Raw genomic sequence first — 13,859 nt, 5'->3', positions numbered from 1 at the left:
GCAGATGTGGTCAGGACAACCAAGATCAAGATCAAACTAAGCCTCAGAATGAAGGGAAAATGGTGATTTTAAGTGATTTTGAACATGGCCTCATTGTGGGAGATGAGTGGATCTGAGAATATCAGAAACTGCTGAACTACTGGGGATTTTCTCACACAACCACTGCTAGGGTTTACAGAGAAGGGTCTGAGAAGGAATCTGGTCTCTATAATGTCGGTGACAGAGGTCTGAAGAGAATGGTCAGACTGCTCTGAGCTGACAGGAGGGCAACAGTAACTCAAATAACCCCATCTTACAATCAAGGTTTGCAGAAGAACGTATCTGAGTTTGCAACAGAGTCTTGGAAGTATATGGATTACAGCAGCAGAAGACCACACCATGGGCCACTCCTGTCAGCTAACAAACTGAGGCTGTAATTTACACAGGCTCACCAAAACTGTCTCTAGTATTTTTGCTGATCATGTCCATCGCTTCAACATCACAATGTATGCCTATCTTCTGATGGTAGCTTCAAGCAGGATGGTGCACCATGTCAAGCTCAAATCATCTCAAACTGGTTTCTCTAATGTGACAATGAGTTCACTGTATTTACACAGCCTCCACATTCACCAGATCTCAGTCCAATACAATCCATCCAAAAGGTATCCGCAGCACTTCACTTGTTCCACATTTTGTCATGTTACATATTTATTCCAAAATGGATCAAATTAAATTTTCACCACGTTCTACACATTATACCATACAATGGCAAAGTGAAACATGTTTGCTTCTTTCAAATTTATTAAAAATTGCCAAAATTAAATAAAACAAAAAACAGGCAGCCTAACAAGTCTAAAGGATGATGCTACAAGTTTGGCACACCTGTTTTTGGGCAGTTTCTCCCAATCTTTTTTGCAGAACATTTTGAGCTCCATCAGGTTGGATGTTGAGCCATCTTCAGATCTCTCCAGAGATGTTTAATTGGGTTCAGGTTTGGGCTCTGGTTGGTTCACTCAAGTTCATTCACAGTGATCAGGAATCCACACTTTTGTTATCTTGACTGTGTGATTAAGGTCATTATTCTGTTAGAAGATGAACCTTCACCTCTGCACCGGAGTAGTTTATCATCAAGGATGTCTCTGTACATTGCAGCTGTCATCTTGTGTTTCCCACAACCCCAACTAGTATCCCAATTCCTGCTGACATAAAACATCCCCACAGCCTGATGCTACTGCCACCATGCTTCACTGTAGGGATGGAATTGACCAGGTGATGAGTGGTGCCTGGTTCACTCCAGACATGATGCTTGGCATTCAGGCCAAAGAGTGCAATCTGTGTTTCATCAGACTGGAGAATTTTGTTTCTCATCTGAGAGCGCTTCAGGTATCTTTTGTTGAACTCTAGATGAACTATCATGTGCCTTTTACTAAGCAGTCACTTCAGAAATGTTTCTGTACTATTCCCCAGATCTGTGCCTCAATACAGTCCTGTCTCAGAGCTTTACACACAATTCTTTAGATTTCATGTCTTCTTTTGTGCTCTGCCATGCACTGTCAACTATGGGATCTTATATAAATACACAACACGTGTATGAGCGAGCTTTGTTTACCAACGACCCTGTCGCTGCTTCACTGTTCCTTGGAGCCCTTTTGATACATACGGACCACTGCAGACTGGGAATACTCCACGAGAGTTGCAGTTTTTAAGACGTTCTAACCCAGTCGTCTACAGTCATCACAATTTGGCCCTTGTCAAACTCGCAAGATCCTGACACTTGCCCATTTCAGTAGCTGGGACCACATCCTCAGTAACGATGGGTGATGAGGGATGAGGAAGTATGAACTGGTGCTGCGGTTTGGGGAAGGCCTTGAAGGGGACTGGCAATGGCTCCTGGGCCGGGCAGATCTCCATGTACTAATGAGAAGTGAATGAAGGAAAGAAAGAGAGGAGAAGAGAGGAAAAATGGGGGGGGGGGCATGAAAATGAGAACAGCAGGTATTGGTGAAGGGGAGCTTTTATAGCCTGAGCCCAGAGGGGGGGTGAAGGAGGAGTGGTCCCGCTCCTGAAATTCAGATGATATCTCCACTTTTTTCTGCTTCTAGCCCATAAAAATTTGAGGACAAAAAGTTCACTTGCTCTCTAATAATGAATGAATACATAATCAGTCTTATTCACCTCACCTGTCAGTGGTCATAATGTAATGCCTGATCAGTGTACATTTGCACTTTACCAAACCCCACTAACTGCAAGACCCATGGGAAGCACATGTAAACTCCCTTGGCTTTTTTGGCAGACCAATTAAAAAACTAACTAACTAATTAACTAACTAACTAAATATATATATATAAAATAAAAAAGCTATACAACAAAATAAAATATACCTTAAAACACACACTTGCTATATATTTTTAAGTGGACTTTAATAAATATTTGGCGCCCTTTAATTTCATGTGAAAACCAACATGATCAAGAAAACAACTTAAAAAGCCTCATCAACACAAGCGTCACAGACGTCCACCCGGCAGTTCAAAATAACTACAGCCCCCATGAGCCAATGCTCCTGAGGCCGTCCCCTCCCAGAGCCCTGAGCTCTAGTCAACCGCTCTGTCCCCGCCTTTCTACACCACGTGATCGTCTCCGGCCAATAGGGAGTGTCGTTACAGGCGCAATGCGGGTGTCGGGATGTAAGGAGCAATGGCGACGGTCGAGACGATTTTGGAGGTTTGAGTTGAGCTGGATTTGACCAAAAGAGGCAGATTATAGGTAGTTTGGACATTCACACACGTAAAGACCATATGTAAGATAGGAGGTTTGTTTATAGAGAGGTGCTGTAGCGGTTAAACAGAAATATGATAAAGCACTTTAAAAAAAGCAATGTAGATAGTAGAATGAATAAGGCTGAGTGTTATTTCAATTAAAGTTTGATACTATTATAAATCAAAATACTGTTTTACTGGTAACATTTAGTCACAGCTCCCTTTATTCTTAATGCACGTGTTTATTTTATTTTCCCTCTTTTTAAAATTTTTTAAGGCTTGAATCCCTTCATGTCCTCCTAAAAACAATGGAAACTGAAGTTTGCTCCTTTTCAAGCGTCCTGTCTACCCCCACTTCACAGACTCTAACCAGTCAGGCCAACCTGGCAGCAAAACAGAGAGACAGCAGAAAGTCCTCAGCCGCAACTCCTGCCTTCCTCTCCAACCTGGGAAGGGCCACCCTGCGGGGTATTCGCAAGTGTCCTCAGTGTGGGGTCTACAACGGCACCCGTGGGCTCAGCTGCAAGAACAAGGCCTGTGGGGTGTCCCTCCGGAATGCTTCATCCACGGGCAGAAGCAGCAGGAAATGTGCTGTGGAGGTGGTTAAAGTTATAATCGACAGTGAGGTGAGAGGTGGGAAAGAGCAGGAGGGACAAGGGGTCCTGGGCAGTGGCTCAGGCGGAGGTGTGCAGGTGTTCTCGGTATGTCACAGGGGAAGAGGAGTCACAGGCACACAGTGTGGCTTTGTGGAACTTGTTCCCACGGATACTGCGATCGCCACTGGGGATGGCCCCACCCTGCTCACCCGCATCAACTTGGGCCGCTGCTTTTTGCCTTCCTGCAAACAGGGTCAAAGATCGAATCAGGGCGAGTCACCTGCAGCCAAACAGTCCTCCGAGAGCCTCTGTGTCCACATCAAACAAGCCATAGAGTGTCGCAGCCGTGCCACCCCACTGACGTTCAAAAGTTCAGTCCTGGAGGGTTTGAAGGCCTCAGATCAAGTCAAAGAAGAGCTGTGGCGGCTGGCCACGGAGTCTCCGGGGCCCCTGGTGCAGCGCGTTTCTAAAGACACGCTGGTGGTGAAGTGTCACACGGACTCGCACCATCCACTGGGGCTGCTGCATCTGACTGTAGGCGCAGGGGGGCCGTCGTCAGAGGCTTTGAAGAGCGAGAGGAGCATTTTTCACTGTGCCTGCCAGGTTAACACGAGAAGAAATAAAGCCGGCGTGGACGGAGCAGGCGGCTCTCAGCCGCCTCCCAGCTCTTTCACTTTGCAGCCCTGCCTTCACTTCTTTGCCTGCGTGTGTGCATTTGCAAGCGACGAGAAGCTGGCCTCAGAGTTTTCAGCTTTCCTCAACTACGCCTCCAGCGGTACGGCAACCCAGCTGATTTCAACCAGTTTCGAAAGAACCTGGCAGTAGACTGGGATTACATTAGTACTCAAGTGTTGTCAGACAAGAGTACTGAATCCAGTCTCTTTATTTATGAAACTTCTCAACAAGCAAAAAGATACATACATACATACATTAGTGATAATAACCTGTCATTTTGGAGGGCTGCAGAGGAATACTGTTAAAAAAACAGCAATTGAATGTACATGCACATGATGTTTACTAAGAGACTTGGCGAAAATCAGAGTTACACATTTTTCTCTGACCTGTAATGCTTTTTTTTTTTTTTTTTTAAATCAATTCTGATTGTTTTGGTGTGAGTTGCCCTGAGCTGTGGGTATGTCTGCCTTTCTTGAATGCAATGAAACCAGAAGGCTCGACTTGTAGTACTGAAGAAATATCCATATATTTCAGTTGTTCAGAAGTACACCTGTTCAACTGCTCTATAACACAAACTGTCTGATCAGCCAATCGTATGGCAGTGACTCAGCGAAGGTGACTTGATGACATTCAAACTGGGCATCAGAATGGGAGAAGACTTTGAGCATGGCATGGTTGTGTCACTCTGTCACAAGAAAAAGCCCATCATTATGCTTTTTTTTTTCCAAGTGCCATTTAACTTAAGCATAGTCAAGAGAAAGCAGATGTCTCCAAGACTGGGTTTCTAACACCAAAACAATCTAGATGTATAAAAAGCACCACAGACCAGCTTACGGCTTTACTCTTGGCCACAAATGCAGCTCAGCCAACTGTTCCTTCATGCTTGATCACATGTCTTAGCATGTCCCTCTCCTTGTGGTTTTCCTTTCAGGCTTGCAGCAAAAAGTTTTGGGTAGAACAATCAGTCCCTGTGAGAAACCTCTGCAGCAGGCTGAACCCGTTGGCTCTCATCCCAGAGCCAAGAAGCTTCACCTGGATGAATCTGTCTCTGGTGGTTTGATCGTAATTCTTTCTGAAAAACTGAGCACAAATCATTGTGCTCATCGATGTTGCTCTAAATCTGCTGTTGTCCTCACTTCTCTTCCTGTCTTATCTTTCTGTCATTTCCTGCTGCCTCTGTGAAGCCCTCTCAGTGGCTTCTCTCTCTGGGGTGGGGAAGGAGGGAGTGTCGGCCTCTTGCCCAAGGAAAGCTGGTCACAGGAGAGCCCCTGGTGCTGGTGGGCCGAAGGCTCCAGGTGCTACCTCCTTGCCTTGTCTCACCACTGGAGCCTTTCCACCTCTCTTGTGTGTGTCTGTTAAAGAACCTTAAATCTCCTCAGACGTCTCTCTCTGTGGTTGTCATTTCATCTATCTAATCTTGCAGCACTTATCCTGATCCACTGTTCAAAAAGAACACAGAAGATACTATAACAGTTGTAGCATATTCTAACATTTAGTTCAGGAAAATGTCTGGATTCTTTTTTAATCTGATTTGAAGACTAAATATTTGTATGTCTCAGGGAGCACTCAGGCCGTGGATGAGAATACGGTGACGATGGGCTTCCATCAGTGGCTGGCGAGTGTCACAGAGAGGATCCACCTGGCCATGCACTACCAGTGTGACGGTAACGTTGAAACAACGATTCAAGCACTAAAACGAAAGTATTTTCAACAAATTAGGCCATGAAATCTTGCGTCTTTGAGAGTAGTGTCACCTGTCTCCGGTGGTACAATGGAGACTTTTACATAGAAAATATCCTCATGTTTGACATCACACCGAGCCACGAGTAGAAAAAAGTTCTTGAAACATAGTGTTTGGAGCAGACTGAAGCCTGAGTTTTTGTCTCACAGGGACTTCTTATTCATTTCCTTGTAGAATAGAATGTCTTTATTGTCAGTATGCAGATATACAATGAGATACAGGTCAGATACAGAGATAGTATCTCATTATACGAAACTTTAGCCAACACTTAATAAACACTTTCACCCTCCTTTCACTTTTTTGACCAATAATTGCGCCGGGTCTTCCATGTTGCTCTGTCACATTTTTGGTCATAATTCATAAATGTTTTACTTACTTTACATCCAGTGAAACCATAAATCAGTAAGAAGCAAATCACAACAACAAAAATGTATTTCCAAGTTATCAACATGAACAACATAACAGATTATTAAAAATTAATGATGCAAAGAACCTTTATTTGGAACGGTTCAATTGGCAATTGTTAAATATGCTGTACTTGCTGTATTTAACCACCAGGGGGCAGCGCAAACACGCTGTTAACACATTTTAAATGGAGGAACTGGGGAGCACACAGTTGTAGTAACAAAACACAAATATTATTCTGCTTTTGATGAAAATAGCAGTTTCTAGTTGCTTATTGCAGAGCTGTAAAACCAAATTAAACGATTTAATTAATTTTTATGTAATTTAATAATAATAATGTATACTTTATTTATCCACGTAGGGAAATTACTCTCTGCATTTCGCCCATTCACTCTATTGAAGCAATGGACAGCCAATCCAGCGCCCGGGGAGCAGTGTGTAGGGACGGTACCTTGCTCAGGGGTACCTCAGGGTAGCCATTCAGTGGCCCCCATTTTATTTAATTTATTCAGTGAAAACATACAAACTCTTTACATCGACTGTGTTTACATCGACAGTTTAATTCACTATTAGTTATATAGCGCCAAGTCACAACAACAGTCAATTAAAGGCACTTTGGGTAAAGACCCTACAGTAAGAGAGAGAGAGAAAACCCCAACAATCAGATGACTCCCTAATGAGCAAGCATTTGGCGACAGTAGGGAGGAAGAACTTCCTTTTAACAGAGAGAAGAAGTAGAATGGGGGAGGCTCTTCCATTCTACCTTTAAATCTCCTAAGGTAGATTTAAAGGTAGAAAGTAATCAGTCTGGGGTGATTACTTGCATATCACCCCAGACTGCAAGCTTACTTGCAGTCTGGGGTGATATGGTACTATGGTATGGAACTTGATCACAGTACATGTTTCTGCAACATGACAGGCTTTAAATTTCTCACTGCGCACAGAAAAAAACTGTTTCTTTTTTTCCCCATCAGGGAAGCCAGAGCCTCTGGTCTACCACATTCCTCAGGAGTTCTTCAACGCTCTGCAGCAGCGTCTGTCGCTCGGATCCAAGAAGAGGAGACTGCCTAACTTCACAACAGGTGGGAACATATTAGGCTTTAAGTAAGACAGAAATCAGAACCACACAGCTGAGCATCCAGGCGATGCGAGTCTAGCATTGTGTAGCTCATCCTGGAAAAGAACCAATGAGCTTATCCCAGGTTGAGGTGTCCGTGTGCTCACAGGTCACAAGATTCGCTACTTCAGAACAGAGTGATGTCTGAATTTAGGTGCACACAATTATCATGTAACGGGTCTTTGCCCAAATTGTGCTTAAGATCATAATGATCATTTTACAGGCAGTAACCTGTGAATTGTGATGCAAACTATGTCAGCGACGTTCTGGTTCGTCACCCAGAAAGTACTTGATAATCTTACAAATTACAGCACAATGGCAGATATTAAACTAGTGACTCATGAACCATCGTAACACAGCCACGCAAAAACCTTGCAAATGGTTTTAAGTTTCAAGCCAATGGAGGTCATTTTTATCATCTCACAAATCATTAAAGAGAAAAGAAAATACTCAAAAAAATGAAATGTAGTAAGTCTGCCTTCATCGCCTCGTTACTCCTCTTGTAACCCTTTGCAGTAACTGTGACTGTCTCCTGTGAATCTGGGTACTTCCAGCTAAACAAGCCCAAAAATTCATACTTATGCGATACGTCTCTCTCTCTCTGTCTCCGTCTTATTTGTGTGAATGTCAGCATTTGTGAGAAACGATGGACTTCCTCAGACCTCTTACTCCAAGTACACCTGGCACATCACCAATCTGATGCAGGTCAAACGCATCTTTGACACTCCTGAGGTAAACGCTCGCATCTATAAATAAAAAAAAAAAAAAATCACACAGCATTTCTTTCATGAAAGATCTTCATTAGTGGTTTTTTTGGCAGACCCCAGACCTCTTCCTACAACTTTGTACCTCTTTCTTCTTGTCTTGCCCAACAGCTGCCACTGGAGGTCACTCAGAGTTTTGTGAAAAACGCAGACGGTTCGTACTCACATTTTCGCTGCCCCGAGCCTCCGCCTGAGTTGGAATCACTAGAAGGATGCAAGTCAGATCGGCCGCAGGCGATACGACCAATGGAGCTCCGCACCTTCCTCAAAGTCGGTGAGTAACTTTTCTTTCTTTCTTTAGTTTTTCTTCTTTTACACCTGAAGTCAGCCTGCACAGCCATGTTTACACTGCTGTTTCTCGAGCAGGAGCAGCAGATCAGAAGGAGGCCTGCCCGTTTGTGATTGACTGGATCCCAGACGTTCTCCCTCGCTGTCACGTGGGAGAGCTCAGGATCAGCTTTGAATTTGGCCACCAACAGAGCGGCCAGCCCGAACACGGCGACAAAACGAGCGCAGCAGAGAAAGGAGGCCGTAATAAGTCAGACTGTCCCCAACACAAACTCACAAACACTGTCGAAATTCTACAGGTCGTCGTCTAAACACAGCATGACATGTGTCTCCTCATGTGTCCCACTCATAAAAATATATATATATACATATATATATCTCCATGTGTTAATAATAGTATTATGAAACGTGTGAAGGAACAAGTGTGTTACACTGTATAATATTGATCAGTAGAAAGCTAGACTGTACTGGAGTTCTCATTTTAATGTGTATTCCTTTATGCAAAAATATTTAAACTACATATTAAAAATCAACAGTTTATTTTTTGAAACAGATTCAGTTTTTTTTTACTTTGTAAAGATAAGAAAAAAAGTCTGAGATTGATTGTACAGTAAAAAGTGTGCAAAATAAAATCAGGAAAAAAAGATAGATTTACTGCCCTGTGTGTTCTGCTGTGTTTTCATCTTGGGAAACTCAGAAATGAATTCTTAGGCCTTTTCGTCATGTCCAGATGATCAAATGATTGATGATCTGGTTCTTATATGGAGCTTTAAGCCTGATTCATTGATAAAAGTACATTTTTCCTTCACCTTAGCACTTTCTATCTCACATTGACACCCCAGTGAAGGCACTGGAAGTTACTCAGGGTTTAGTGTCTTGCCAAGGATAATTTGGCATGCAGACTGGACCAGCAGAGGGTTGAACCATCAACCTTCTAATTAGTTGAGGACCTACTCCACCTCCTGAGCCACAGCCACATCATTCAGTCACGTGATTAAACTGGTGATTCTCAAATTTAGAAGAACAGGTAAAAACAGAATCATATATAGAAACATTTAATCCAGCATTTGAAAACTAATTATCAGCATATACATTAAGAGAGGCCATTTGTGATCTGATGATCAGAGCTGGTTCTCAGGCAAAGACCGAACCAGCAGGTACACAAGGTCAGGGGAGGGACCAGGAGTATGCTGGCCTTTCACAGAGTAGTGTACCTCAGGGTCAAAGCACAAACTGTCAAAGCACAGTTCTGCTGTAATTGTGTGAGGCGCTTGATGGAGGACAGTCAGCAAAAAGGATAAATTGCTGCCATTTAACAAGCTGACTTTCAGCAGTTTGCAGGTCTGGAAAACTGAAGCCAAAGCAAAGCACCTCCCAGCCACTAGAGGGGAACACCTACGGTTGAACAAAGTCTTCCAGTCCTGTAGAAAACACCCGACTGTTCTGACCTCAGTAAGCGCTTTACTGATAAGTTTAATAAACATCAATTTTACTTAGTCAATTATGGTCATTCTAAGAGTCAGAACTTGACTAAGTAATTAGTGACGTCACAGTGCAGTCCATCTTTTATACCGTCCATGGTTGTTGTCATGCCATCGTGCACGCTGGAGAAGATCCAGCCTTTACTGGAAATTCATACATGCAAGGAGTCAGACCAGGACTTCCAGCCTAATCTAATAACAGCCTCTGTGCTGGGAGGCAGTGCAGTGTTACAGAAGGACAACTTTCAAGGTGTAGACAGCCAGTATTAAATTAGTTTTCTTTTTTAAGAATTTCTTTTTGTCATACCTAGCCTGTCTGACTTTTCCTGGTGACATTTGTGAACATGGCTTGGTTTTCTGGCCGTTCTAATCCACAGTCCAGCTACATGTACATTAACAGGTTCATTGTGCAATATCCAGCTGTAAACTGGAATCCCCCATTATGTAGTTATGTGTTTACATCCACCACTCATTAGTATTCCCTGGAGACATCTCCGGTGTATTTCTTTTCTCTATTTGTAGCGTGCAGTTTGGTGAAGATGCTCTCTGAATTTGCATGCTTAGACATCACAATATCACAGTCAAATTCAGATGACTGCACGATAAAAGAGGGCTTGTGTTCTCATTACAGTGGAAGTCCTGCATTACTTTTCTGGACGAATGTACATAACTGTTACCAGCAGATGGAAGCAGCGTCCTGCTCCTTCACCTACAGCATTTGAGCAAACACAAATTGAAGAAGTGTAAAAATGGAGGAGAAATGAGTGTAAGAAGTGCATCGTTTCACTCTGTTCCTCTCAGGAAATGAGTTAATATAGAATAAAATTAGGTGTATAACTGCATTTCATAATTTGGCTTCATCCCTTTTTTCTCCCTTCTGGGCATCACAAAGCGGCGATTACACACTTGCTGTGTGATATATCCCTGGAAACATCACACATGCTTACAAAATGTGTCCAAATGCTCATGAATTAATTAAGATTACAAGTTAATGCCATGAGGACGTAACGCCAAATTATATGCAGCGCTCAGAATAGCAGCTTGCACACTGTGTATCTACATGGTTGGTGTAGGCGTTTAAGAACAGTGCCAGCCCCCGGCCTCGTCGTCCCTCACAGGCCCCCAGGACATCAGTGTGAGTACAGCCTCTGCCTGTGCAGGAGGGGGGTGGAGGGTGGGGTGCAGGTTTCTGCCAGACAGCTCTGAGGAACACATTTAGCTGTTTATGTAGTCTGTCAGTCACAGAGATGGGAGACACATCAATCCTCTCCTGGAAGGAATAGCGAGCACATTGTGACAGAGACTTCCTCCATCACCTAAAAGATGTGTTATAGAAAGAGACAGCAAAGGCCTGAGAGGGTGGGAGGGCTCATATGTTGCTGGAAGCCAGAAAAGTTGATTTAAATTTAAAAAGACTAAAGTGGTTTTCAGTAAAATTAATGGTCTTAAAAAAAAAGCCTCAAGATTGAAAAGCTGCTAGCAGCATGTCAGTCACTGCACGGTGGCATATGTCAGTTCCACAGTGGTATGTCACAGCTCTTGGATGGCACGCTATACCATACTTTCCAACAGTGTGTGTCACATCAGTATGCAAATTTTATGCCAGTGACATTGTTTCGGGGTGGGTGTTTCTATCTGAGCTCGTCTTTTATTAGAAACGCACCAGAGGCTGATACTACAGCTAACCTTTGCTAAAATGTCCATGGTTTCTTTAACTGCTGTAACCAGTCTTTCTAACCAACGAGAGTGGGCTGATCCAATTTAGGGAAGCCATTTGCTAACAAGAAGCAAACCAAGAACATACAGTGGCTTGCAAAAGTATTCGGCCCCCTTGAACTTTGCCACATTTTGTCACATTACAGCCACAAACATGAATCAATTTTATTAGAATTCCACGTGAAACACCAACACAAAGTGGTGTACACGTGAGAAGTGGAACGAAAATCATACATGATTCCAAACATTTTTTTTTTTTTTTTTTTTTACAAATAAATAACTGAAAAGTGGGGTGGTGCATAATTATTCAGCCCCCTGAGTCAATACTTTGTAGAACCACCTTTTGCTGCAATTACAGCTGCCAGTCTTTTAGGGTATGTCTCTACCAGCTTTGCACATGTAGAGACTGAAATCTTTGCCCATTCTTCTTTGCAAAGCAGCTCCAGCTCAGTCAGATTAGATGGACAGCGTTTGTGAACAGCAGTTTTCAGATCTTGCCACAGATTCTTGATTGGATTTAGATCTGGACTTTGACTAACACATGGATATGTTTTGTTTTAAACCATTCCATTGTTGCCCTGGCTTTATGTTTAGGGTCGTTGTCCTGCTGGAAGGTGAACCTCTGCCCTAGTCTCACGTCTTTTGCAGACTCCAAGAGGTTTTCTTCCAAGATTGCCCTGTATTTGGCTCCATCCATCTTCCCATCAACTCTGACCAGCTTCCCTGTCCCTGCTGGAGAGAAGCACCCCCAGAGCATGATGCTGCCACCACCATATTTGACAGTGGGGATGGTGTGTTCAGAGTGATGTGCAGTGTTAGTTTTCCGCCACACATAGCGTTTTGCATTTTGGACAAAAAGTTCCATTTTGGTCTCATCTGACCAGAGCAGCTTCTTCCACATGTTTGCTGTGTCCCCCACATGGCTTGTGGCAAACTGTAAACAGGACTTCTAAAGGTTTTCTGTTAACAATGGCTTTCTTCTTGCCACTCTTCCATAAAGGCCAACTTTGTGCAGTGCACGACTAATAGTTGTCCTATGGACAGATTCTCCCACCTGAGCTGTAGATCTCTGCAGCTCGTCCAGACTCACCATGGGCCTCTTGGCTGCATTTCTGATCAGCGCTCTCCTTGTTCGGCCTGTGAGTTTAGGTGGACGGCCTTGTCTTGGTTGGTTTACAGTTGTGCCACACTCCTTCCATTTCTGAATGATCGCTTGAACAGTGCTCCGTGGGATGTTCAAGGCTTGGGAAATCTTTTTGTAGCCTAAGCCTGCTTTAAATTTCTCAATAACTTTATCCCTGACCTGTCTGGTGTGTTCTTTGGACTTCATGGTGTTGTTGCTCCCAATATTCTCTTAGACAACCTCTGAGGCCGTCACAGAGCAGCTGTATTTGTACTGACATTAGATTACACACAGGTGCTCTCTATTTAGTCATTAGCACTCATCAGGCAACGTCTATGGGCAACTGACTGCACTCAGACCAAAGGGGGCTGAATAATTACGCACACTCCACTTTGCAGTTATTTATTTGTAAAAAATGTTTGGAATCATGTATGATTTTCGTTCCACTTCTCACGTGTACACCACTTTGTGTTGGTCTTTCACGTGGAATTCCAATAAAATTGATTCATGTTTGTGGCTGTAATGTGACAAAATGTGGGAAAGTTCAAGGGGGCCGAATACTTTTGCAAGCCACTGTATTTACTTTTAAGCAGTAGTATTGTATTTTGTATGTAAATCTTTGAAGCTGGATTTAAGAAACACGAGTTTCTTAGTACAGAATGTGATGTCATCAGGTTGGTGTGTTGATTGATTTATATTAACTGATAACTACTTCTAAGGTTAACACTCACTGTTGCAGACAGGGGCAGTGCAAAAGTGAAAAAAACAACAACAACTACTCCACAAATTCATACTTTTGGGGTACCTTGCGAGTACTAACATGAAACTGGAAGTCTCAGCCAGGTAGCAAAAACTTCAGCCTGTAATACCATATTGGATTTAGCACTGTCCATGTAACCGAAGAAAGAATAATTACGTTTCTAGAATTTACATTGTGCAATAAATTTGTCATGTTTAAATATTTTTCAGATCATTCACAATGAGCAGTAATCTCAAAAGGAGCCTTATAGCATCTTTGAGACACTTGTCTTAGTTTTCCACTCCGTTCATATCATGGTCAAGAGAGACTAGCTCTATACTGCATTTCAGTTAAAAGTATCAACTGTATATAAAGGTGCACCTGTTGGTTGTAAGGTTCTTCTACACAGGAAGCAATTCAGTCACTGCGTATTGCTTCATTGCTTTGACAGCTTGTGTTCCTCTAATGTGTTTACCACC

General features: G+C 43.0%; 1 protein-coding gene across 3 annotated transcripts; it reads left to right on the top strand.

Annotated features, from left to right (window-relative positions):
• Positions 1-2,350: 2,350 nt before the first annotated feature.
• On the top strand, positions 2,351-8,977 carry cunh2orf42 (chromosome unknown C2orf42 homolog). 3 transcript variants are annotated; one of them, XR_005692535.1, is made up of 9 exons: positions 2,351-2,742; positions 3,013-4,106; positions 4,938-5,057; positions 5,191-5,301; positions 5,566-5,670; positions 7,127-7,234; positions 7,901-8,001; positions 8,090-8,307; positions 8,400-8,517. XR_005692535.1 is itself a non-coding variant. In XM_040007243.1 (9 exons), exons 2-9 carry the CDS (start codon positions 3,044-3,046, stop codon positions 8,630-8,632), a joined length of 2,004 nt encoding a protein of 667 aa, XP_039863177.1. In that variant the 5' UTR covers positions 2,369-2,742; positions 3,013-3,043; the 3' UTR covers positions 8,633-8,977. The 3 variants fall into 3 exon arrangements, 2 of the variants coding, with proteins under 2 accessions (XP_039863177.1, XP_039863178.1); XM_040007243.1 differs by having other exon boundaries at positions 2,369-2,742; positions 8,145-8,307; positions 8,400-8,977; XM_040007244.1 differs by lacking the exon at positions 5,191-5,301 and having other exon boundaries at positions 2,374-2,742; positions 8,145-8,307; positions 8,400-8,976.
• The last annotated feature ends 4,882 nt before the right edge of the window (positions 8,978-13,859 follow it).

The sequence above is a fragment of the Simochromis diagramma genome, unplaced genomic scaffold (assembly GCF_900408965.1).
Source record: "Simochromis diagramma unplaced genomic scaffold, fSimDia1.1 OVJJ01000682.1, whole genome shotgun sequence".
Taxonomy (NCBI): domain Eukaryota; kingdom Metazoa; phylum Chordata; class Actinopteri; order Cichliformes; family Cichlidae; genus Simochromis; species Simochromis diagramma.
This window is presented reverse-complemented; position numbering and strand designations above follow the sequence as displayed.